The sequence below is a fragment of the Mytilus edulis genome, chromosome 5 (assembly GCF_963676685.1).
Source record: "Mytilus edulis chromosome 5, xbMytEdul2.2, whole genome shotgun sequence".
NCBI classification, from domain to species: Eukaryota; Metazoa; Mollusca; class Bivalvia; order Mytilida; family Mytilidae; genus Mytilus; species Mytilus edulis.
The window spans coordinates 80,450,505-80,474,263 of NC_092348.1; the positions used below are offsets into that span (position 1 = coordinate 80,450,505).

The following is a 23,759-nucleotide window of genomic DNA, read 5'->3' on the forward strand; positions in this document are numbered from 1 at the left end:
GTATTTTAAAGCCTAATATCAATATGTGTAATATATGTAATTGTTTCTGGATATTTGCAGCATCAATCAAAATCTGTTTCTGATTCTTATCCTGAACAAAAAAAGCTTTCAGATATTTTGTATGTGATAATATAATGTTACTATTGTCATTTTATATGCAGAAAAACACCAACAAATAAATTAAGTGACTTTATTGTACCAGTTAACTTCATTGGCAGACATTTGCTCATACATAATAGAAAATCTTCATTTACACTTCTAGAACAATAACAATAAAATGTAACGGTGCAAAAATATGTTGCTGTGAATAAAGAAGATATCCATTTTTTAAAGAAATTTAATACATATCTTCAGTCATTGATCAAAACACATTCAGCTCTTAACTTCTCACTCAAGCCTTTGTCCTTCCAGACTTTAACCCCTAAATCATGGGTCATTACCACTGTTATCTGCATACTCAATTTCAATCCTTGCTAAACCCACTAAACAATAATTGTACATAATTTTAACCCACTCATTCGTCAAGTTTAACCAACTCCTTTATTCATACTTATCCACTCATTCCCTTTCATTCACTCATGCATTCCTTCTACTTACTCATTCATGAATCCTAACTTTATCATTCACAGATTGTAACCAACTGACTGTCAATATTTTTTCTTATATCAAACAATAAAAATGTACATATCATTAATACATCTATTATTTATATGGTTAACAATCAAAACCCATTCATTCATTAACTTTAATCCACTGATTCATGGATCCTAACTCACTCAATTTTTCATGTACCAGTCCATGTACTTACACACATTCATGAACATTAACCCACTCATTCTCATTGTAACTCAATTATTCATGTTCATGTACCTTTATGCATTCATGGCAGTTAACCCACTCATTCATAGTAGTTAACCCACTCATTCATAGAAGTTAACCCACTCATTCATAGCAGTTAACCCACTCATTCATAGTAGTTAACCCACTCATTCATAGAAGTAAACCCACTCATTCATAGAGGTTAACCCACTCATTCACAGAGGTTAACCCACTCATTCATACATCCTTACCCGCTCATTCATAGTAGTTAACCCACTCATTCAAAGAAGTTAACCCACTCATTCATAGTAGTTGACCAACTCATTCATAGAGGTTAACCCACTCATTCATAGTAGTTGACCCACTCATTCATAGTAATTAACCTACTCCTTCATAGAAGTTAAGCCACTCATTCATAGAGGTTAACTCACTCATTCATAGAGGTTAACCCACTCATTCATAGTAGTTAACCCAGTCATTCATAGTAATTAACCCACTCATTCATAGTAGTTGACCCACTCATTCATAGTAATAAACCACTCCTTCATAGAAGTTAACCCACTCATTCATAGAGGTTAACCCACTCATTCATAGAGGTTAACCCATTCAATCATAGCAGTTAACCCACTCATTCATAGTAGTTAACCCACTCATTCATAGTAGTTGACACACTCATTCATAGTAATTAACCCACTCCTTCATAGAAGTTAACCCACTCATTCATAGAGGTTAACCCACTCATTCATAGTAGTTCATTCATAGTAGTTAACCTCATTCATAGTAGTTGACCCACTCCTTCATAGAAGTTAAGCCACTCACTCATAGAGGTTAACTCACTCATTCATAGAGGTTAACCCACTCATTCATAGAGGTTAACCTGCTCATTCATAGTAGTTAACCCACTCATTCAAAGAAGTTAACCCACTCATTCATAGTAGTTAACCCACTCATTCATAGAAGTTAACCCACTCATTCATAGATAATAACGCACTCATTCATAGATAATAACCCACTCATTCATAGAAGTTCACCCACTCATTCATAGTAGTTCATTCATAGTAGTTAACCCACTCATTCATAGTAGTTAACCCACTCATTCATAGAAGTTAACCCACTCATTCATAGAAGTTAACCCACTCATTCATAGAGGTTAACTCACTCATTCATAGAGATTAACCCACTCATTCATTGTCAGGTTAGTATACAGACATAAGACTAACTTCAGTTACCTGGCAGTATGTTTTACACAGAAATATTACTGTACAACAGTCATTCTCAGTAAACCAAAGCTCATATTACATGGTTGACTATCCCTTATGTATTATAATCTTAAAATTAATTTTTATTTACAAAATAACTCATTTTATTAAACTGTTCTGTCTATCAATTTCACAAACAAAGTCTTTATTGCTGGTGCCAACTGCAAATACTTCACCAACACAATGGGTTTTTCTGTGGAACAAATTCTTGCATATTTTGCATTGAATCTGTAAAATATAATGTTCAAGTATATTAACGTAACATGTCTTTAAAAATAGACATCAAGTAAAAGCTTTAAATTTGTTACAAAAAGTTCTTATGATCTCCATGCATGATAAATTTGAAAAGCTCAGACAAGGTTGGAATAGAATATATAGAGTATAAATGATTACCAATTGTTCTTCATCAGCATTTGTTCTAAATCCACAGCATGGACAGCATCCCACCATATGTCCTGTAAAGAAAGGAGTTTATAAACATTTGTGAGATATTAAAATATTAACATAGCACTTATTATTAGTATCCAAAACAATATTTAAGATACTCCTTGAAAATATGTGATACTGAAAGAATATATGTGGTAAACTCAATTGAAAAATTGATTTCTTCTTCACACAATACCCAAATGCAAAACATAATTTCTCTGTCAGTGTTGTGGAATTAAACAATGAGAATAATCATCCCTCTAATGGATTAAATATGAAATTGAGAGATTAAAAATATTGTAATTTATATATTTATTATTATGTTCAGTATTGATTTATATAGTTATTTTTATAATACCTTCAAACATCATCAGTGTGTGGGCTATTGTTACCCTTTTATTATTTACTTCTTCCCGAGTTATACCAAGCAGAGATTGTCCAGCCAGATATTTCTCAGCAAACTGTAAAAGATAGAAGCATTTAATAAAAATAGTGACATTAAAGTCATAGCAATTTACCAATTTAATAAATGATGTGCTGTTTTGATCAAAGTGTTGCACCCTTTGTTGTGTCAATATATAATCTATACAAGTCCGGCTATTTGAAATAACGATGGTGTAATTAAAAAAAAGTAAAGATGTAGTATATATTTGCAAAAAACACATTTACTGAAGAAGTATTAACCCTTTAGGACTAACAGTGTCTTGGTCATGGACCTTTACAAGATGGGACAGATGAATGGGTGAACACAGGAGAAATAAATTGAATACTAAAATCCCAAATTCTGTTAATTCATTAATATTAATGTATACCAAAAGACAGAAGATGCCACAACTGGATCCATCTAGTTGTTTGGAATGGTCAGGTACTTCCAGTGTCCAGTTTTTGTAACCATTCTCTGGATGAAGAAGCATCATCTGTCCTATGTATTTTCTGAGAAAAATATGTTATTTTAAGTTACATGAACATACTAAGTACTCCACACCCATTAAATATCAAAATAAAAGCTTGCATTAATGAACATTTCAATGTAATATATTTTATTTCAATCACTGTACCAGATTTACAAAAGATAAAGAACAGACTTTGTGAATAGTTCACTCACTAAATATATAGGATTTGACCCCTTTTGCACTCCATTGCAGGTATCATAATGCTATAAATATAAATTTCCTGGATAAGTTAGCTTACCTCCAATTCAAAAGAACTGTTCTCTTTTGATATGGTGATGCGCCCAAAGGGTTGAGAAAAACAACCTTTCCCTTTGATGGTTCAACAATCTGAAAACATAAGTATTAAGTATATTACATTGGTTTGGTATGGAGTAATGAAAACAAAACTTATTCAACTTATACAACAGTCTTGCAACGTCTTATGAAATTCAGAATGCAATCCCTTTTGATCATAATCCTGTGTCATTGTCATTCACTAGCAAATGTATTTAGAAAACATTATAAAATATTAACAATAACAATTGTATTTGCTCTGTCAAATCATTATTAGAGGGTTGCATTTTTGACATGCACAAAAAGGTGTCACAGATTTAACTGGAAAACAAGGGTCTTTCTGCATTCTTTTTTTGTACATCTAATTCATCAAAGTTAAATAGGAAAGTTCCTAAATTTTTCATGAAAGAAAAGTGATGTGCTGAAGTTTATACATATCCACTTTTCATATAAGAGAGAATTGTATTTTTTTGCCATTTTTTTATCCACCACAAAATTCCTAAATTGGATAGATGAAAGTTGTTGATAAAATGAGAAATGGAATCAGTTACACGAATTTTTTTATTTATACATGCAAAAATTATGTTGTTGGGTTTATGTTTTAGTTCACTGTTTTAATGGGACAATAAGATTTTTTTTTTACAATATGGTTAATGAAGATGTATTTGTTAATTTGATCTGTATTTCCACCTTTTATGTGTTCATTAGAAGTACTAATACATCAGTTGTTGTAATTTGTTTTAGACAAGTCTAATCCTATAAACAAAAAAATAATGCACCACAACAATGATTACCAGCAAATCCCAGTGACCTCCTCTCTGGTGGTAGGCTCCAATGACAAAGTCGTATGGTATTAATTTGTTCTGAAATTAGAGTTATCATTAGAACAAATCATTCTAATCTTTCCTAAAAATGTATAATGAATGAATTTCTTCCCTTAACATAATGGAATTCAGGGCTAGACAATATCTATTATTTATTTTCAATAAAAAGGTCCATCTTGCTACTGGTAATATTTTTTATCCCCCTGTGGTTAACGTTGACAATTCAGAATGAACCTATTAAGCATTATTTACAATTACCCTTTAAATAAAAGTATTCAGAAAATTTCTTAAATGGCTATCATAGAAATGTTACTCTTTTATGCAAAATTTATCATTTATATGTTAGTTTTCTTTTGGTGACAGGGTGTTTACCTTTTCATGTCGACCAGGGACATATTTTCCATTAATGATGTTGTTTGTGGTGCTGACCAACTGGTGTCTTACTTTTATGTTTCCCTTGTCCATCTCAGTTTGGGCAATATATGTCAGGTATGCATCCATGACCTTAATTTAACAAGCAATGCCATTCTTCAATATTATATTTCAATGCAATATCCCATTGCAAATTTATCAAAAGCAAATACTTGCTTTCTTAAAGAATTTGATTATATGGAAATATGATATACTTTTAGAACATTAAGCAATTGAAATCATGAATTATATGTAATAATGATTCATTTTCTTGGTCATTTTACCTTGTTTTCACTATAAAGAAAGAAATTATCAGTAATGATATCAAGTTCTTAATATTTTCTTTTTAAAGAAATGCATACATTCATATATTCATTTCAAAGTTTGGTTTGGGTTCTTTTATATGACATATTTAGCTATAGGAAGTCATGTAATTTATAGAGTATTTTATCGTTTTTCTTAGAAATAATATAAATTTCACAATGAAAGCAAGCATGTAAAACAAAAATATAATTCCTCAGTGTTGAAGAGATTTCTACAGAAGAGAATATTAATATGCGTATGGATTATTTGTTGAATACATTGACTTACTTTGTCTGTTAGCCAGTTTGAGTCTTTGAGAGAGTTTATGTCGCCATATGTGATATCTATTCCGAAAACTTTGGCAATGAAATATTTGTTGGCCACATTTTCCTGCCAAATATTTGCAACTTTATTTTCAACTGAAATAAATGCATTTATAGATTCAATATGTATTCCTTTCTGTTATTACAACTGTTCTGTTACCTATGCTTTATCATACTAATGAATGGATAGAGAAGTCTACATATAATATATGATCTTTTTTATTGATCTATTTGTAAAATAAATGTTCCCATAAAAAGACCTAAATTAATCACAAACTAATACATGTAAAATAAGCAAAAGTTTCAAAGTCAATATGGAGGCTGCCAGGACAGAGGCGGCAATGTCAAATAATCACCATGGAAATGAGCTGTGCCAATGCTAGTATAACTGCATGCCTATGTCTTACTTTTTGACTCTATTAAGGCGAGAAGAAGCTGTAAATTAAATTTGAAGAACTTGTTTTTAATGACACAAATTACATCTTAAATATCATCATATTTGAAATATTAAATGGCAAACCTTTTTGTTTATCAATTTCTGTGACAGTCAAGTCCGTCAGATAACCATCCATCCATTGGATTTTTCTAGCCTTTGATACCAAAGTTCCTGAAAGTCATATAATATATATTCAGCAAAAAAGTAACTAAACATTTCAAGAGGTCTGTATCACTACTGTTTTGATATGCTGGATATCAGGAACCCATTGTTTTACCATTTGTATTAATATGAAAAACATCAATAATAAAACGGTACACTGTATATATTACATATATGTTTGAAGTCAATTTATTTTGACTGGTGAACTAGCAGGGTTGAATTATAAAATATTGTTTTGTAGTTAATCCAGGCCGTTATTGTCTTTTAGCTGTTATGGATGTGTTCCTTGTTGAAAGTTGTACTGCAATCTGTATTTGATAACATCTACCTCATTTGGTCTCTGGTGGAGTTAAATCATTGGCAAACATACAACATCTTCTAATTTCTATTATTACCCTCAACATCTGACATTATTGACAACATCTTGACAACACAAATATTGTCTCTTAGAATAATTATATAAAAATATTGAATAATAACTACCTGATTCTTTCAAAAATTTAATCAGTTCCTGCATCTCTTTCTCTAGGGTTTCTGAAGTTTTTAGGGGATCCTTCTCCAAGATCAGAATTCCTTCATCAACTAATAAAATACAGCAACAATATAGTTTACTATGATTTTTATTTAAAAAATGCATATAAACAAATAAATATATTATAAATCTTTTCATTCTTTCTGTATCATATTTTAAGGGGAAATCTTATTGTTAATAATGCTATTTACCATAATGATTACAATTCTGAATGTAATTCAAATTGCCATTGAAGTTTTAACTGTTGCAGTTGCTTACCCATTCTAGCAATGATGGTGAAAAGTAACTCAACAAGACAATGGTCGGATATCTTCATATGACTAGGAACATATGTTTTGACGACAGAAATCAAAACGTGTGCATCTTCAACTGCACTATCCAATGCAACTGCTGCTCGCTTTGCTGCTGTTCCTTTGACATAGTTATCTTTTGCTGCCAGATCTTCCCAATTTCTTGGTGTCAAAATTTTAAGATATCCTTAAAATAAATTGCATTTCTTTACCAGCACTGAAGTTGAAGTGCATTGTGTGATAAACAAGTCATACATGCTTTATGATATACAAAATTGTACACATTTCTTATGATCAATAATACATAGATTATTATCCTGAGATTGAGATTGAGTTTAAATTTTGTGGTTTAATAATAACAAGTATAAAGTAACATAAATGTACACTGAAAAAGGATTAGCATCCTTTAAAGTAGCTTCTAAAATTTGTATCATGACTATTTTTGTGACTGTATTACTTTAAGCTGTTATGACAGTTTGTGACTAGAAAACAAAGAGCATGACAGATTTTCAGTTTACTATTTTTTGGTTAAAATTACCCTCCAACTTGACAAGTATTTTCTCTTTGCAGGGATCTTTATCATCAGGTTTTCCTTCACTGCCTTGTTTAGCTTTAGCATCTGAAAGAATATTTTTATAAAACAATATTAGTTAATAAAACAGTATATGATCCCAAGCTTTATTTTATGTACTTTCAATAATGCAAATGGGCAATTGATTAATTTCTAATGCAGAAATTTACAAAACAATAAGGAAATATCGAGTTTTTGTGGAATATGTAACTCGACTTTTAAAGATATTCCTGATAGTTGGAACAGTTTACAGGCATGATAGGAGTGAATAGGGTAAATTTGTTTGTTTGTGTATGAACTTGTTCTCACATAAAACCAAATTGTTAATTGACAAATAGAGTGATACTCGGTACTTTTCTACTACCTTTTATGATCAAATCGCAAAGGAACAATATTCAAAGTTTCTTACATGTATATATAAAGTATAGTACATTTGATTTTTTTGGTGTTTATTCATATAAGATCTTGAGTTATTTTTTTAACTAGATTATTAAATTGTGTACGATATTCGTGTACCTGCCCTACATTGCCTCCTTTATAAGGGCATGTAAAAGTAGTTGATAGAACTCCTTATTTTTTTCACAAAACACCACTAGCACAAATATTGAAAGTGTATGTTTGATTGTTTCGAAGAAATATCAATTAATAGTTAGGGTTCTTTTTTTAAATGAAGCATGGTCTTCTTAATAAGCTCGGTATCACGTAATATTTTATTATACGATACGGTTGATACGTTTGTAAATGACCGACCGGCCACTATTCATAACTGGTTTATGGCATATTTATAAAGAATATGCAATATCTATACAAGCTGTCAAGATATTGGTAAATATTTCATGAACCCTACCAAACTATGAAATACTTACTTTTTTTAGTTATAATCTTTGGTGGCATTGTTTTTTTTAAATTTAACTTCATTTTCTTCTTACTGGAAATTCCTGTTCTGTCTGTCCACATAAAAAATTAAAAAATGTGACTTTAAATTTTTGTAATTAACAGCAAGTGGCATCTTTTGTAATATTAAAAACGTCACAATTATTTCTAAATTTACAGTAGATGGAAACACAACTCAATTCAGAAGGAGAATCTATGTACATTTTGGGTAATCCCTAGGCCTTTCTATATATGTTTCAAATTAATATTGTAAGCAATTACACCTTATGTAAGAATCCGGGGTTTTGATTGGTCGATAGCCAGTGTATTTTTCACCAATTTACTGTTATCAAATGAATATCATTCATTTTTAACGCCGCTGGGGTATTTGCTAAAAGGATATGCCTTTTTTACCCTCTCTGCCGTGGTATTTGTGAAAAAATACTCTATCCGACTGGACGCTTGTAACGGCACGATCATCAATGCGTTTTAGTTAATTAACATTCGGTGTAATTAAACCGATATATCATGTTCTTGAGGGGTATTTGCGAAAAATACCAGTCTTGAGAATGAATTTCCCTTGCCTTAAGGCTTGTGAAATTTAAAATTCTCTCGACTGGTATTTTTCACAAATACCCCTCCTTAACATGATATATCTGTTCAATAGCCAACTGCAATTTGTATTTTGTTTGCTAAAGGAAATATTTCCTCTTATTACAATAACCCTACACATACCAGTGTCATCTGTTGTGGTATTAATTAGCTCTCTTTTCTTCTGGACAGTAACTAGAAAAAAATAAATATTATACTGACATTAAGATAACCATATTTTAATAGGAAGTTGAATTTTCTAACAAGTAAATTATTGTGTATTTCTACAGCAGCAGATATACTGATTAAGGGACATAGAAGTAAGCAAAACACAAAAATATTCTATTATGAAATACAAAACAATGTAAAGCAAGGCCCACATAATGGCATCTAAAGTACATAAGGAAAATAACAAATTCTCTAAATGGCATGTGCTATTCACCTACATTTTAAACAATGGCTATTTTTTTAAGTAAAATCATCATAAAATTGGAATTACTCAATTTAACAATTTCAATTTTGTTGACTTATTTGTATCAATTTTCTCTTTTAAAGTTTTAAAGTTTTATTTTATTTATAAAAGTTTCCTGTTAATAGAAAAATTATGCAAAAGAAGCAATAGAAATTATCTTTTAAGGGCAATAACTCCAAATAATGAGTCGGAATAGGCAAAACTTGCATTTTTACCATATATGTCAGGGGCAAATTTAGGCGGGGCCGTGGCGGGCGTGAGGCCCCCACCCCTAAATTTGCAAACCATGGGTTGTCTTCAACTTGTTTGAGTATCAGAAGAGACTATTCATTGTTAACATTCAAAGTATATAAAACAGACAGTTTAACCAGGGACTTTCTATACTAAGTAACTTATATAAATATTTTATACTTTAAAGGAAAGTGTCAAACGCAAAGCTGCGTTTGATGAAAGATAAGTTTTAAGCAGTTAAAGTATTTGCCGTTTTTATAATCAATTTCTTTGATAATCGATGTGCCGAATTATGTCCCGTATAACACCATAAATTATTAAATCACCAACCAAAAAAAATATAGTATGCAACCACCTTACAATTTATTAACGATATAAGGTGCTTTGAATGATTAAAGCTATGTGCATTACATGATAAATAAATATGTATACAATAGATACAGCATTTATAATAGATAACTGAGAAGCCATACTCTGATGATCAAGGTGAAATGGAAAGAGAGTGATTACAAAGGAGTTACATCAAAGCTACCCTTAGTGCTATAAAGCTATTCCTTTAAGGTTTTCAACTGACTTGGAACTAAGAATCGTTCATATTTGACTTTTACATGAAATAAAATTTGAATGAAATCAGGTACTTAAAGCAATATGATATAAACAGTTTTTATAATATGAGGACAAATTTATATCAATTAAAGTATCTATTGCAATGCTGTCTGTGATTCGATTGCAAAGTCAGTTGAAAAAACTAAAGTGATTAATAATAAAACCTATACCACACACAATAATATGTACCTTTTTTTTTATACTTACATGACTTGTTTCTCTACTGTTTAATGATATAAGAAGATTTTTGAATATAATATATTTATTCTTGCAAATTTGCAATCCCAATTTGATGTACATTGCAAATAGATGGTTTCATCTGTAAAGTGTATACATTATATATGCAATTGTCTTATTGCTTAGTAACTTTATTTTTAAGCTTTAATTATTAAAGAAGTATAGTTTCACTATTATACATGCAAATTTTTTTTAAAAATCAAGCTTAAGGTTACTTTTTAAGGCATCAAATCAAAGTACCATGAATTATAATCTTAATTAAAAGAAAAGAGGTAAAAGTGTTCACTTATTTTTCATTCATGTCTATGAAAAAAATTAATTAAAAGTATCATACCTTCTTTTCTGTGAGTATATATACAGAAGTCTTCATTGTCAACTGTAAAAGAGAGGAAAAGGTAGAAAATTGGCTTTCACTTAAAAATAGAATGCTAACACATTAACACATCATTCATGGATAATAACCCAGTCATTCATAGATATTAACCAACTCATTCATAGCAATTCATTCACACAATCATGGATAATAACCCACTCATTCATGGATAATAACCCACTCATTCATAGATAATAACCCACTCATTCATAGATAATAACCCACTCATTCATAGATAATAATCCACTCATTTAATATAGTAGCCCAGTCATTCATAGATATTAACCCTCCCATTCATAGATAATAACCCAGTTATTCATAGATAATAACCCACTCATTCATAGATAATAACCCACTCATTCATAGATAATAACCCACTCATTCATAGATAATAATCCACTCATTTAATATAGTAGCCCAGTTATTCATAGATATTAACCCTCTCGTTCATAGATAATAACCCAGTTATTCATAGATAATAATCCACTCATTCATAGATAATAACCCACTCATTCATAGATAATAACCCACTCATTCATAGATAATAACGCACTCATTCATAGATAATAACCCACTCATTCATAGATAATAACCCACTCATTCATAGATAATAACCCACTCATTCATAGATAATAACGCACTCATTCATAGATAATAACCCACTCATTCATAGATAATAACCCAGTCATTCATAGATATTAACCAACTCATTCATAGATAATAACCAACTCATTCATAGCAATCCATTCACACAATCATGGATAATAACCCACTCATTCATGGATAATAACCCACTCATTCATAGATAATAACCCACTCATTCATAGATAATAATCCACTCATTTAATATAGTAGCCCAGTCATTCATAGATATTAACCCTCTCATTCATAGATAATAACCCAGTTATTCATAGATTATAATCCACTCATTCATAGATAATAACCCACTCATTCATAGATAATAACCCACTCATTCATGGATAATAACCCACTCATTCATAGATAATAACCCACTCATTCATAGATAATAATCCACTCATTTAATATAGTAGCCCAGTCATTCATAGATATTAACCCTCTCATTCATAGATAATAACCCAGTTATTCATAGATAATAATCCACTCATTCATAGATAATAACCCACTCATTCATAGATAATAACCCACTCATTCATAGATAATAACCCACTCATTCATAGATAATAACCCACTCATTCATAGATAATAACCCACTCATTCATAGATAATAACCCACTCATTCATAGATAATAACCCACTCATTCATAGATAATAACCCACTCATTCATAGATAATAACCCACTCATTCATAGATAATAACGCACTCATTCAGGGATAAGAACCCACTCCCTAATATATATTATCATTGCTTACTTTTAGAATTGTCTTTCTCATCAATCACAATAGTTTGACCAAAGTCATCTGCTATGTTTAGCTCTTCCACTATATTCAATTGTGGTCCTGTGAAAAAAAAATTACAGTAATACTAAATAGGAATTATAATTCAAAGCTTTGAAGACCTGCAGTATTTACTGTGAATTCACCAATGAAAATAAGTGTTTATGGTAACTATTTTATTCTCATTTATGGAGAATAATACTATTAACTATAGGATAACTGAGTTTTTCAGAGAGATTCAAATGCTTACTTTCATAATTGTCAATTTGATTAATTATAAATTCCTAATTGTTAGTAAATGAAATACTGAGTGGTATATTTTATTCTTAAATACATGATGTTCTTTGAATCTGTATGGCTATGGCCTAGAAGACAGTATTTTGCAAGTAGTCTCAGATCTGTAACTATTGTCTTTTTGTTCTTAGGGAAGAGAGATGGATATATATATCCAGCCTTGTCCTTTTTTTCTATGTTTTCCTTTTTTTTAATCTAATGAGTTAATCATTTTGCAACTGAATTGTTTGAATTTTTTACATTTTACAGCTTTTTACAGGCAACGAAATGGTATGGGTTTTTATCACAGTTGAATGATGTACAAACTGCTACAATGGCTTACATCCACTCCATTTTTACCGCGGTGGATAGCAGGTTATTTTTGCTGGGTGTAAAATTTAGCTTGTTTTTGAAGATTGAACAAAATCTGTGAAATAAATTCTGCCAATTTAAAATGGTACATGCAAAGGTATTGATAACAGTTTTTAATTCTCCCTTTCTACCTGTTTCTAAGCTGTGTAAAAATTAAATTGATCTTTCTAGACAGTGTATGGTTATTCTATATATGAAGGCTAATTAAGTGTTTGAAAATATAAATAACATATTCATATTAACAGCGGATTAATTTCACTTACTTTTTTCTTCAGTTGCAAGTTCATGAACACCTTTTTTGGTAAAGCATTCTTTTACTTTGCTGGCTGTTATTCCAACCCGTCCAGAGCCTTTTTGCTTCGTTCTTGACCTTTTGAATGGAATGTGCACCTTTTTTTTTTTCGCTTTATTTGTTATTTTTGTCTTTGTCATCCCTCCTTCCTCCAATATAAATTCTTTGGTTTGTGGAATGTTCAATTTAAGTTTAATCAAAATTGAATTGGCATCTTCCACTACACTCCTCAAAATATCAATGTCTTTGGTTTTGTAAGACAGATCTTTCATCTCTGTGCAAAGGCTCAAAAACTCCTGTCGAGTTTTCTTTATTCTTGTTGCAGATGGTAATGGCAGTTCAGTTAAATATTCATTATTTTCAGCATCAATGTCATCACCATCATTTTGCACCTCAACGGATACTGCTGCACATGAATTAAAGTTATTACCAAAAGGAATGTCCAAATTCAGAAAAGGGCTACTTTTGTATGTTTCTGGTAGTTTTTCCCATATCCAACCCTTCATATGTGTGAACACAGCCATGAAATGTTTACATACCAAATGATTTTTTTTCCAGTCTTCACAATCACAAGCTGGAAGTCCCAATTCATCACCTTCAAATTTAACAAGATAATTAAGTGTTGAATCTTTACTACCTTGACTTTTAACTATAAAAGTACCAGTTTGATCGCACACAGTGTCAATGTCACTAGCCTCAATATATTGTGCCTCTTCCCACCTCTTAAAACAGTGCCTTACCATGTCTGGTGGCCTGTTGACTAGGAATGCAGGGATATCTGGTGCATATGACCTCGCTTGTTCTGAAGCTTTAACATTTAAGGTGAGATACCTGAAATATTCAAACAAAATATTTTGGCATTCTGCTCCATTTTGCTTTGTTTATTAATTAACAAAAATACATATGGAAATTAATACTTGATAGTCCATCACAATATAACAATCTTTACTATGAATGTGGAACATTAATTAAGATGTGTACTGTTAAAATATGCCCTTTAAAAAAGTATCACATTCTATATAGGATTTTCAGGCAAAAGAAGTTTAACAGTCCAAAATTTTATTAAATGGAAATCTTCTGAGAAAATGAACTTAATTCATTTTATAGCTGACTATGCGGTGTAGGCTTTGCTCATTGTTGAAGGCCGTACGGTGACCTATAGTTGTTAATGTCTGTGTAACTCTTGTGGAGAGTTGTCTCATTGGCAATCATACCACATCTTCTTTTTTATATTTAATGTTTTGTCAAGGCACTATGTAGTAATTTAAAAAGAATAATGCTACAGGTTCTAGTATAACTATAACAAAACAATGAATTAAATACTACATGTATTTGAACATAAATTTTGAAAACTGTAAAAATCAAGTTAAACCCCGTTTAATTAATGATCCATGACATTTCGTACAAAATTTCTAAAATGTATATATATTAATATACCGAGAACCTAAATGTAGGTAGGAGTTTAAAACACGTTTGGTATTTGAACACCACTTACTTTTTGTATGTGTCAGGAATAAAAGATTCTACAATGACTTGAAGCAAATGGCTGAGAGAGGATGCTTTTCTTGACATGAGGAATTCATACTTCAAGCTTCTGTTTTGGCGTTCGATACCATTGTTGGTGTTGATGTTAACATTGAATCTGTTCTGTCTTGATGCATGAACCCAGCGCTGGAAAGCACATTTGAGTATAATTACATTAGATGTATGTTTCATTATGGCACAGTTATTTTGATTGGCTAAACTGTATCTTAGCATTGCACAAGATCATGTTTTTCTCTGACTGTTACTGACATCTTTACACTTAATCCATTGGATGTTGAAGATGTACGGATTGATAATTTTGTCTAAGATGCAGGATTTTTATATTAATTATTCGAGGCTTTTGAACTAGCTGTCAGTTCTCAGATCTCTGCCTAGTGTCTTCTTGTTGTGCAGATGTAACTGTCATTCAGTACTGAACCACATCCACTTATATTTTTGCCCATCTGATGAGTTGAGCCTTTTTCAACTGATTTATTTACTTTGTTCTTATGGTGTACTGTTTAAATTTTAAAACCTTTTCTAGTTTGTCACCATTTAAGTAAAAATCATATTCATTTTTATAAAATATTTTTCTGTTGAAAGACCATTATTTTAGTTTTTTGTGCATTTATTGTGAGCTGCCACTTATTACAATAAGAATTTAGTTTATTTATAGAGTTCTGTAAACCTTAAGGAGTTTCAGATAATAGCAAAATGTAATCTGCAAACATAAGGCAGTTCATTGACATATTTTGCAGAGTTACTGGTTTACAACTTTCATCAAATACTTTTGGTGGATCATTTATGTAAACATTAAATAAGTGTGGACTTATATTATCCCCATGTTTCACTCCTCTATCAATAGAGATATATTCTCCTTTGATTTAACTGAAGCTTCAGTATTCTTATGCATATTTTTTTTTATCAAATTAAATAATTTTACACCAATATTCTCATTTTTTGTTATGTTGTACAAAAGACCTAACCTCAACACTGAATCGAATGCCTTTTTTTAAGGTCTACAAAACAACCATACATCTTTCCTTTTTTATAATAAAACAGTAGCTATATATTAATATTGAAATATTTGACTTCAAAATTAAAATCCATATAAGAGGCATTGCATGTTTGTATATTATGATATTATTACGTGATTATTTCTGTATTGGCCTTAATGTTGTTGTACAGAGGCTTAATGAATGGGCCCTAAGTGAAAATCATACATTAAATAAAAGGGCCTATAAATTCTATAATAATTTTAAAACAACTTAAATACCTCATGCTTGTTTAGCCACTGCTTACTGAACCAGTTCTGAAATTTTTGATTTTCGTTCCAAGTCTTACTAATCTGCAAAGAAAACAAGTGAAAGTTTTAAATTATACTCACTTACGTTACCCCGTCCCAAATTATTGGGCTTAACAGGTAGTTGTTGAGTGATGACTTTGAAAACATGTCAGTGGATATAACTGACTAATACAACAAGTAAAAGGAAATGAGATCAAAGTATATTTAACAGTGAACTGCCGATAAAGTAAATCCTGAAATCTGGTATAAGAAGATAATTAAGTGTTTTGAAAAAATAAATATAATTGGAGAAAACAGAACAAAAGTCAAAAGTTATCAATCTTAACATTTAATTAAATAAAAGTGAAGCAAATACCTGCAAATCATTTCTTGCTACTTCAAAATCCTCAACTGTTTTAGCATTGGCCAATGGTCTCAAAAGCTTCAACACATCATGCTTTTGAGCAAGAACACCGTTGTTGGTTGCACTAACCCATCTTTCCCAGGCCTGTTCACGGTGGAAGTCACAAAGATAAACAAAAGAGTCTGGAATGTATTGAATGAAAACAGATACTAATTGTGTTATTCAAGAAAATGTTACATTCATTGTCAAAACATAGTAATATATTAAGCTAATGTCATTGTAGTTCTGTTGTAAATAGTTTGACAAAATGTTTAACTTTTAAACACCAATGTTCTTAAAATATTGGTTATATAATGACTAATTCAATATCAAATAACAATTACAGCCTTGCTTTTCAGCCTGTTTCTAAACCTTGTACAAATAAATTTTATATGTTCCAACAATGTACATATATATTGTATATGGATCAATTGATGGTTCAGTTAATAAAAATCATTTTGACACAAAATAAAGTTCTTTGATCTCTTTTAAAATTTTAACTGTGGCTTATGTCATCTTTAATAAAAACAAACTTCGCGTCTGGCTTATATGTAAAATTTCAGTCCTGGTATCTATGATGAGTTTATTCATAGAAAGTTATTGAATTCAATATTCAAATAAAAACTCATGCTTAATTACAACTTGTTTATAACTGTTTGCAAATTGTATCTTAATGATATTGAAATCCCCATAACTTACCAGAAAATACTGTCTCAAGTGCATTTATTTCTTCCTCTGCGTAATCACACATGAAAAATTCTGGCTTCCACTTTGGATTCCATGATTTTAAGATGTTTAAAGCTTCAATTAAAGATACTGTACTTTCTGTTTCAGGAATAAATGAAGCAACGGTTATATAGTTTACATTTGTTGGCACACAAATAAAATATAAGGGAAGGGCATATCGAGTTGTGCGATATGTGGCATCCATTAAGCATATTTCATTTCCATATAGTTCTAGTAGTCGTTTTTGGGATTCTGTCTGGTGCACATACAAAAAATTGTCACTATGATCAGCATTCTCTTGGTTATAATTGTCTCCAATGATAAAGTCTACTTCTCCCATCTCTTCTAAATCATCTGCACACTTCAATTCTAAAATTCAGTTAATTTCCATTACAAATTTTTATTGTACCCAATGAACATTTAACAAAAGTAACTTTAGTTGAAAACAATTGTGATTAGTGATGCCATGAAAATTAGAAGATAACTATATTGTATCTTAAGCTTGGCCTTCGTAAAACGTATGTATACTCTGGATGTTAAACATAAATACTAAACGTATATTTACTTTTTGGACACTTCAAAATCAATTCAATATAGTTAAAAAAGATGATTTTGAGGATAAAAATGTGACTATCTTTTTATTTTTTGGTAAATTACATATCCCCAAAAAATCAGAATTCAAAATGATGGCTTTCTTCAAGTTACGAACTGGTAGAACATGGAATCTAACCCCTCACAATATTTGTCAATGTCCAATGAAAGTTATTGTTACAAACTAATTGCATTAGAATTGGTGATATTATCCAATCAAAATGATATGTTACAAAAGATGTTGCTTTAGAAAATTTCTAATAGGCAAATCGTATATGAATTGTAAAAAAAATATTATTCATGCAGTAATGTAAACTTACCAATAGTTGCTTCCTCTATTTTCTTTGTTCTTAAGAAAAAATTATCACTTGGATTTTCCTTTCTCCACTTTGCCACAAGCTGTTCAACCACTGCCTTTAACATAAAAAAAAAAGAATTACCAAAAAGTGAGTTACCACAGGAACAGTAAAAGTGACACAACCTCAATTTACTTGATCTTGGTTTTAGTGTTATACAAGTTTTATACAATTTGGCTGAGGCAACCTTAAGTAATAAACTGAACTAATTTTAAGGCTAACAGAGAGATTAATAGATGTGAAGACTGACAAGGGTTTAAACCCCCCAAAAATATGATTCTTGACACAGCTTCTACTGGTGAGTTATACTAATGCAGTCTATAAGTATTAACCTTCTTTGCTATTATACACATGTTTATATATCATACCTGATCAATATTGGTGTTTCTTATCTTCATCATGCACCTGCCAATGTGATTTTTTATATCTCTACGGGAGGGCCAAAACCTTTTATTCAATTTTGATGGGATGTTCTTGTCTTTGAATAAAGTTTGTGTTAGATAAATTTCTAAGAGTAATTGCATCACTGTAGGACTGGTTATATTGTGATGCATCACCATCTCTTCAATGTAGCCTGACAAGTCTTTATCAATTGGCTGAATCAAATTTGCTGCCTAGAAATATAAATTTCTAATTATTAAGAGCTAAAAATTATCTTTAAATTGTAGTATACATAAAAAAAAATTATCGTCAGTTAATTTTCAGTTTAGAAGTCTTTTAATCTTTTAAGTGGTGACATTTCTTCTTACCACTGGTAAATCTTTTAGTATAACCTAACTCTTTCTATAATTTCGTTGAGGCAACAAGGTAACCACATGCATTTCTGCATAGGTATTAAAATTGGCACTGTTTATTTTCATATACCAAAAAATATTCTTATACCAGTACTTTCAGTAGGTGAAAAAGTAAGGTCAAATTCAAATGTGTCATTTCATGTGGTGGTTCATTTTCAATTGTATAAGCAAACTTAAGTTTGTAAATCATATTTCTGAAACATCAGGGTTGTCTCCTTGAACTTCAAATGAAGATGACTTATATATTTTGACATTTGTATTGAAAAAAAAAAATAATATAAAAATAAATGAGTGACTATGAAATGCATGCTCATTCGAAAACTCTGAACATATAATAGTGACTGACTGACTACAGGTATATGGAATATATGATTAAAATACAAACTTCTCCCATGAAATGGTTGCTATGCTCATTATGATTTGGAAACATGATGTAGTAATGATGTTCTGATACTATCTTTTTGTTGTTCTTCATGGCACTCTTAAGCGCACTACTTGTAATGTCTTTTTCATGTCTGCTTGCATCAACATTTATCTGCAACATAAGAAAATGTGACTTTGAACGAGCTGTTAATATAAATTTTTAAAATATGTACATACACAAGATAGGAATTTTAATTTATTCTAGTAGAATGGAAAAAGGTGAAAAAGTTTTTATCTAATCATCACATAATAGTTTAAATGATCTATATGTAAGATGTAAAAAACATACAGGTGAAAAAACAAAGAGGAGAAAAACAAAGCAAAACAATTAATGCTAGAATTACAAAAAAGTCAATGTTTCTGAAATTACTTGAATAAATTACCATGATTTTCTTTCCTTCTTAAAATAAGTTTAAAGGCTATCAAATGTATGTACATGTAAGACTTGTTTTTTTAACCGGCCAACTCCTGCAGTTTGTGTCAAAAATTTTATATGAAAAAATGGAAAAACAAATCTGTTTGTCTAAGTCATTATTTATGTATATGTGACTATGTAGTTGAGGATGAGAAAATTTAGGTTTTTTTAAATGTTAGAAAATATTCCAATCACTAACATAAAAGATAATTATTAAAGAGCTTTTGTAAAAGATGATTAATGAGGTGTTTTCTGCTTGTGTTTTCATTTCCTAAAGATAAAAACATATTCAAAATTATGTACAATTTAACCAGAAGAGAAATGTTATGAAGTACTGTGGAGTCTTATATTAAACCTTACCTAAAAAGGCAAGATCTTAAGACTTAGGAAACCAATTTTTACTTACTCACTTTTATTTTTTGTCAACACACATATAACACAAAATATAAATTGAGCTGCATACCTTATAATCTGGAAATTTAATGATGTGGCGCAGTCTTATTTTTGCATCACAGTCCTTCTTTTTACTTCCCTGTATTCTTCTTTTCCTTTTCACGAAGGCATGGTCATTCTATTTATAAGAAAATGTATAATGCAATGTGGTTTTCTGTTATGAGAAAACTAAGAAAGAGACAGAATTACTCTGAGCAGAATTAAAATAAATACCAGTGGACCGAAAACATAATATGTGGAACCTCTGGGGCCACTTCAAACTTTTTTTGGTAGGTGTGAGCAGCTGAGGGATCCAGTACCCCCCCCCCTTTTCATATATTTTTTTTTATCAAAAATATATACCTTTTCAAATATTAATTAACAAAAAACAGACCTATAGATATATTAGGATATTTTTCAACTTCTGGTACATTAATATATTAAAAAATCCTGGACTTTTGGTTCATTATCATGTTCTTATTTAGAGGCAACACAGTCGCAATAATCACACCTTGCTTTTCCAATAAATTTGTCACCTTTTAAACACTTTCCTCTGTTTTACCCTTTTATATCTTTGATTATAAAGAAATTTCAATTTCAAAAGACCATTAAATATGTTTGGTCAGATAAATGTATTAAAACTCCAGAGAGTATCACTTTAACTGAGTTTGACATTAATTAATCAAATACTGATAAAAAGTTACATTTGCTGTTCCCTCTTGAAGGATGCACTATCATATGGAATTTCTTCAAATAATTGTTTATTGTATTTCATCATGTTCATGTATACGAATCTTTGGGGTTTTAGCTTCCGCGCTTCATATAAAATGTACTTTGGTCAACGCTTTTACACCCCAATGAAGAAACAAAAAGAAACATTCAATTCTTAATTATAAATCATATTGCTCAAAATATTTATGTATTGTAATTTATAATACCTTTGACTGTGTATCTTTTAACTGTTTATATTTTTCTTTTTTCTTCTTATTTCTGTCTTTTCCTTGATGACACTGTAGAAGTTTTTTCCCAATAATAATAAAGGGGACACCATCCCCAGGAATATAGGGTTGAGTGTTAGCTTGAGCATCATTAAATCTGATGTCACATCTTAACTTTGATATGTCTGCAAAAGTAAGGTTAATAAATTTAAAAAAAAAAGAATTATTAACATAAAGTATACATGTAAACAAGTATATATCTGTTTTTTTTATGTAAACCATTTGTGTAAACCATTTTTACTAATAATCTGTGGGCTGGGCCACTTTATTAAAGTATGTTCAAGCACTGGTTACCTTGGGTACTGTCAGTTGTAAGATACATTTCAAGTAAGTAAGTAAGGGACGACATCAAAAGTTCAATGTAGAATAAAAAACTTGATTCACATAGTAATTTGGGAAAAATTTATCGACCAATAGGGATATATGTAAAAATCGATTTTATATATACAAAACTTGCAGAATCTTAACCCCCACACGTAAACTATTTGATTTAAGTTTTTTTTATCCTACATCGACATGATCGATACATCGATCTTTTGATGTTGTCCCTCTTTAAATTGTATTGTTGATGTTTATTAAATTATAGTGACATGTGTAAATCAGCATAAATAATTAAATTTATACAAAATAAAAAATAAAAATAAAGTGAAGTAACATTTTGCTTGCTACAGAAGAGAATATTTTTGGTTCATCTTTACAGCTTTTTGTTTGTGTATAGAATTGTTAATTGCAGGATAAAACTGATAAATACATGTAAGACTTATTGTATATAATACATAAAATAATGTTACCAATCTCTGTTTCCTTGCCAAATAATTTCTCCTTCTTGTAGCTACAAAACCTAGTACAAGTAGCAATCTCATGGTCTTTAATGGCTTGCTCTACTTCAGGCAATGAATTTGTACAAAGGACTTCATAAGATGATCTATAATTAAATCAAATCAACTATAAAAATGAAAATGATAAAATTGAGAATGGAAATGGGGAATGTGTCAAAGAGACAACAACCCGACCAAATAAAAAAACAACAGGTCTTCAATGTAGTGAGAAATTCCCGCACCCGGATGGTCTACATAATATCCAAAATTGTTGTCAATGAATACTCAATATACATGACATTTAACAATTAATCAGATATTGAATTGTAGTACCAGATCAGGTCCCATTTCTATTGTAATGTTGTCTCTTTCTTTTCCTGATTGATTGACCTAGTTGAATTCGTTTATGGCAGAACAATTGAAGATAATGTTCATATAAATATAGTATATATAATAAATGATTTTCATAGAATCAAGTGAATTTTCCAAACACAAAAAGGGGGCAGGCATCCCAGAAACGCTTTAAGTACTATGCCTCTGATAGTTTCACTTACGTAAGTGATTATGACTTACATGACTTATGGTTGTTTTTTCACCTTAAAAATTACTAAGTGTACAGAGACTTACAGTTTGGAAAGTTTTAAGACCTGGCATACACTAGATATATAAAAGTTAAATTCAAATTAAAGGGAGCGTATATAGCTATAATCCCACCGCAAAATTTCTGACAGACCAGTAGTGGTGGGGGTAGGAAGGGTCTTGATCCCGTCTGCATGCTAGTTAGTCCAAATAATTATGACGTCTTGAAAGGCTATTATATTTTTTTTCTTTGACGTCTTACGGCGTCAAAGAAAAAAAATATAATAGCCTTTCAAGACGTCATAATTATTTGGACTACATGCTAGTAAGATACTGGGTGGGGGTAGGATGAAATTTGTTTTATTTTTGCATATTCCTTTATATGTTTTGATGAACCTTGATCAACCTTAAGGCTTAAGATATAAATAATTATTGAGGGGGATAGGAGGGGTCCTGATCCCGAAATCCCGGACTTTAAAAAAACGAAATCCTGAGGTCCCGAATTTAAATAAAGTAAATCCCGACGTCCCGAAATCCGAAAAAAGGATTCCCGGATCCCGAAAGGATCAATCCCGAAATCCCGATCTTAAAAACACCCGATCCCGGAGTCCCGATAAAGGTCCTATCCCCCCTCATTATTAATGTGTGTGTTATATTTTCAAAGACTTTTATACCTGCTTTTCTCCATTTGCAAATTACTGGCAATTGGTAAACTACTAACTACAGTCTAGTATGAACATTTTCACACCAAATCATACACTAATTTTCATATACGAGTCGACATCTTAGGTTTAATATAAAACTTTTAAATTTTGCCGCCTTGTCACAATCTAGCACGAAATTCTAAAATAAAGTCGATATGCGGATTGAAAAGGGAGTATCTGAAACAAAGCCGGACCGAAATGACTGAGCGGTATCTGAAAAATCCCATTTCCAATGAAACAGTTAGGCCAGTAGGACACAGGCAGTTGTTGATCTTAATATTAACCTTGACAATTTATCACAAGGTCAATCAATTGATTGATTAATAATTCGTTGTTGAACGCCCAGTGACAAATATTTCATGCATGTTCAGAACGGCAAGGTCAATTATCGAG

General features: G+C 30.6%; 4 protein-coding genes across 5 annotated transcripts in view; all 4 read right to left on the bottom strand.

Annotated features, from left to right (window-relative positions):
- LOC139524546 (calmodulin-beta-like) overlaps nt 1–23,759 on the bottom strand; it is a 42,856-nt gene that overhangs the window by 18,808 nt on the left and 289 nt on the right. The gene's annotated exons all lie outside the window — the stretch shown is intronic.
- On the bottom strand, nt 1,811–10,573 carry LOC139524545 (sentrin-specific protease 1-like). Its single transcript, XM_071319391.1, has 15 exons — nt 10,563–10,573; nt 9,191–9,241; nt 8,449–8,529; nt 7,550–7,630; nt 6,980–7,198; nt 6,673–6,771; nt 6,112–6,198; nt 5,557–5,687; nt 4,927–5,058; nt 4,525–4,593; nt 3,696–3,784; nt 3,317–3,437; nt 2,863–2,965; nt 2,472–2,533; nt 1,811–2,306 (listed from the first exon to the last, which is right to left on the bottom strand). The coding sequence occupies exons 3-15, from the start codon at nt 8,498–8,500 to the stop codon at nt 2,178–2,180; spliced, it is 1,374 nt and encodes a 457-aa protein (XP_071175492.1). The 5' UTR covers nt 8,501–8,529; nt 9,191–9,241; nt 10,563–10,573; the 3' UTR covers nt 1,811–2,177.
- LOC139525263 (uncharacterized) lies at nt 12,347–16,651 on the bottom strand. The gene is made up of 5 exons (XM_071320463.1): nt 16,504–16,651; nt 16,119–16,190; nt 14,814–14,989; nt 13,290–14,149; nt 12,347–12,444 (listed from the first exon to the last, which is right to left on the bottom strand). Exons 3-5 carry the CDS (start codon nt 14,888–14,890, stop codon nt 12,347–12,349), a joined length of 1,035 nt encoding a protein of 344 aa, XP_071176564.1. The 5' UTR covers nt 14,891–14,989; nt 16,119–16,190; nt 16,504–16,651.
- On the bottom strand, nt 18,142–23,485 carry LOC139525264 (calcium-responsive transcription factor-like). The gene is made up of 7 exons (XM_071320464.1): nt 23,337–23,485; nt 22,057–22,190; nt 21,206–21,390; nt 20,299–20,406; nt 19,383–19,532; nt 18,572–18,817; nt 18,142–18,261 (listed from the first exon to the last, which is right to left on the bottom strand). Exons 1-7 carry the CDS (start codon nt 23,348–23,350, stop codon nt 18,142–18,144), a joined length of 957 nt encoding a protein of 318 aa, XP_071176565.1. The 5' UTR covers nt 23,351–23,485.

Bases quoted from the DNA above. Each gene is read 5' to 3' on its own strand.
- LOC139525263 (XM_071320463.1), bottom strand. From the start codon at position 14,890: ATGTCAAGAAAAGCATCCTCTCTCAGCCATTTGCTTCAAGTCATTGTA. The intron at 14,150-14,813 runs GTAAGTGGTGTT...TGAATATTTCAG, and splicing joins ATTCCTGACACATACAAAAA to GTATCTCACCTTAAATGTTA. The intron at 12,445-13,289 runs GTAAGTGAAATT...TTTTTTTCACAG, and splicing joins ACTTGCAACTGAAGAAAAAA to GACCACAATTGAATATAGTG.
- LOC139524545 (XM_071319391.1), bottom strand. From the start codon at position 8,500: ATGAAGTTAAATTTAAAAAAAACAATGCCACCAAAGATTATAACTAAA. The intron at 7,631-8,448 runs GTAAGTATTTCA...ATATTCTTTCAG, and splicing joins AAAGATTATAACTAAAAAAA to ATGCTAAAGCTAAACAAGGC. The intron at 3,785-4,524 runs GTAATCATTGTT...TTATGTTTTCAG, and splicing joins GAGGTCACTGGGATTTGCTG to ATTGTTGAACCATCAAAGGG.
- LOC139525264 (XM_071320464.1), bottom strand. The intron at 20,407-21,205 runs GTATTATAAATT...TCTTATAAATAG, and splicing joins TAAAAGATACACAGTCAAAG to AATGACCATGCCTTCGTGAA. The intron at 19,533-20,298 runs GTATGCAGCTCA...CTTATGTTGCAG, and splicing joins TTAAATTTCCAGATTATAAG to ATAAATGTTGATGCAAGCAG.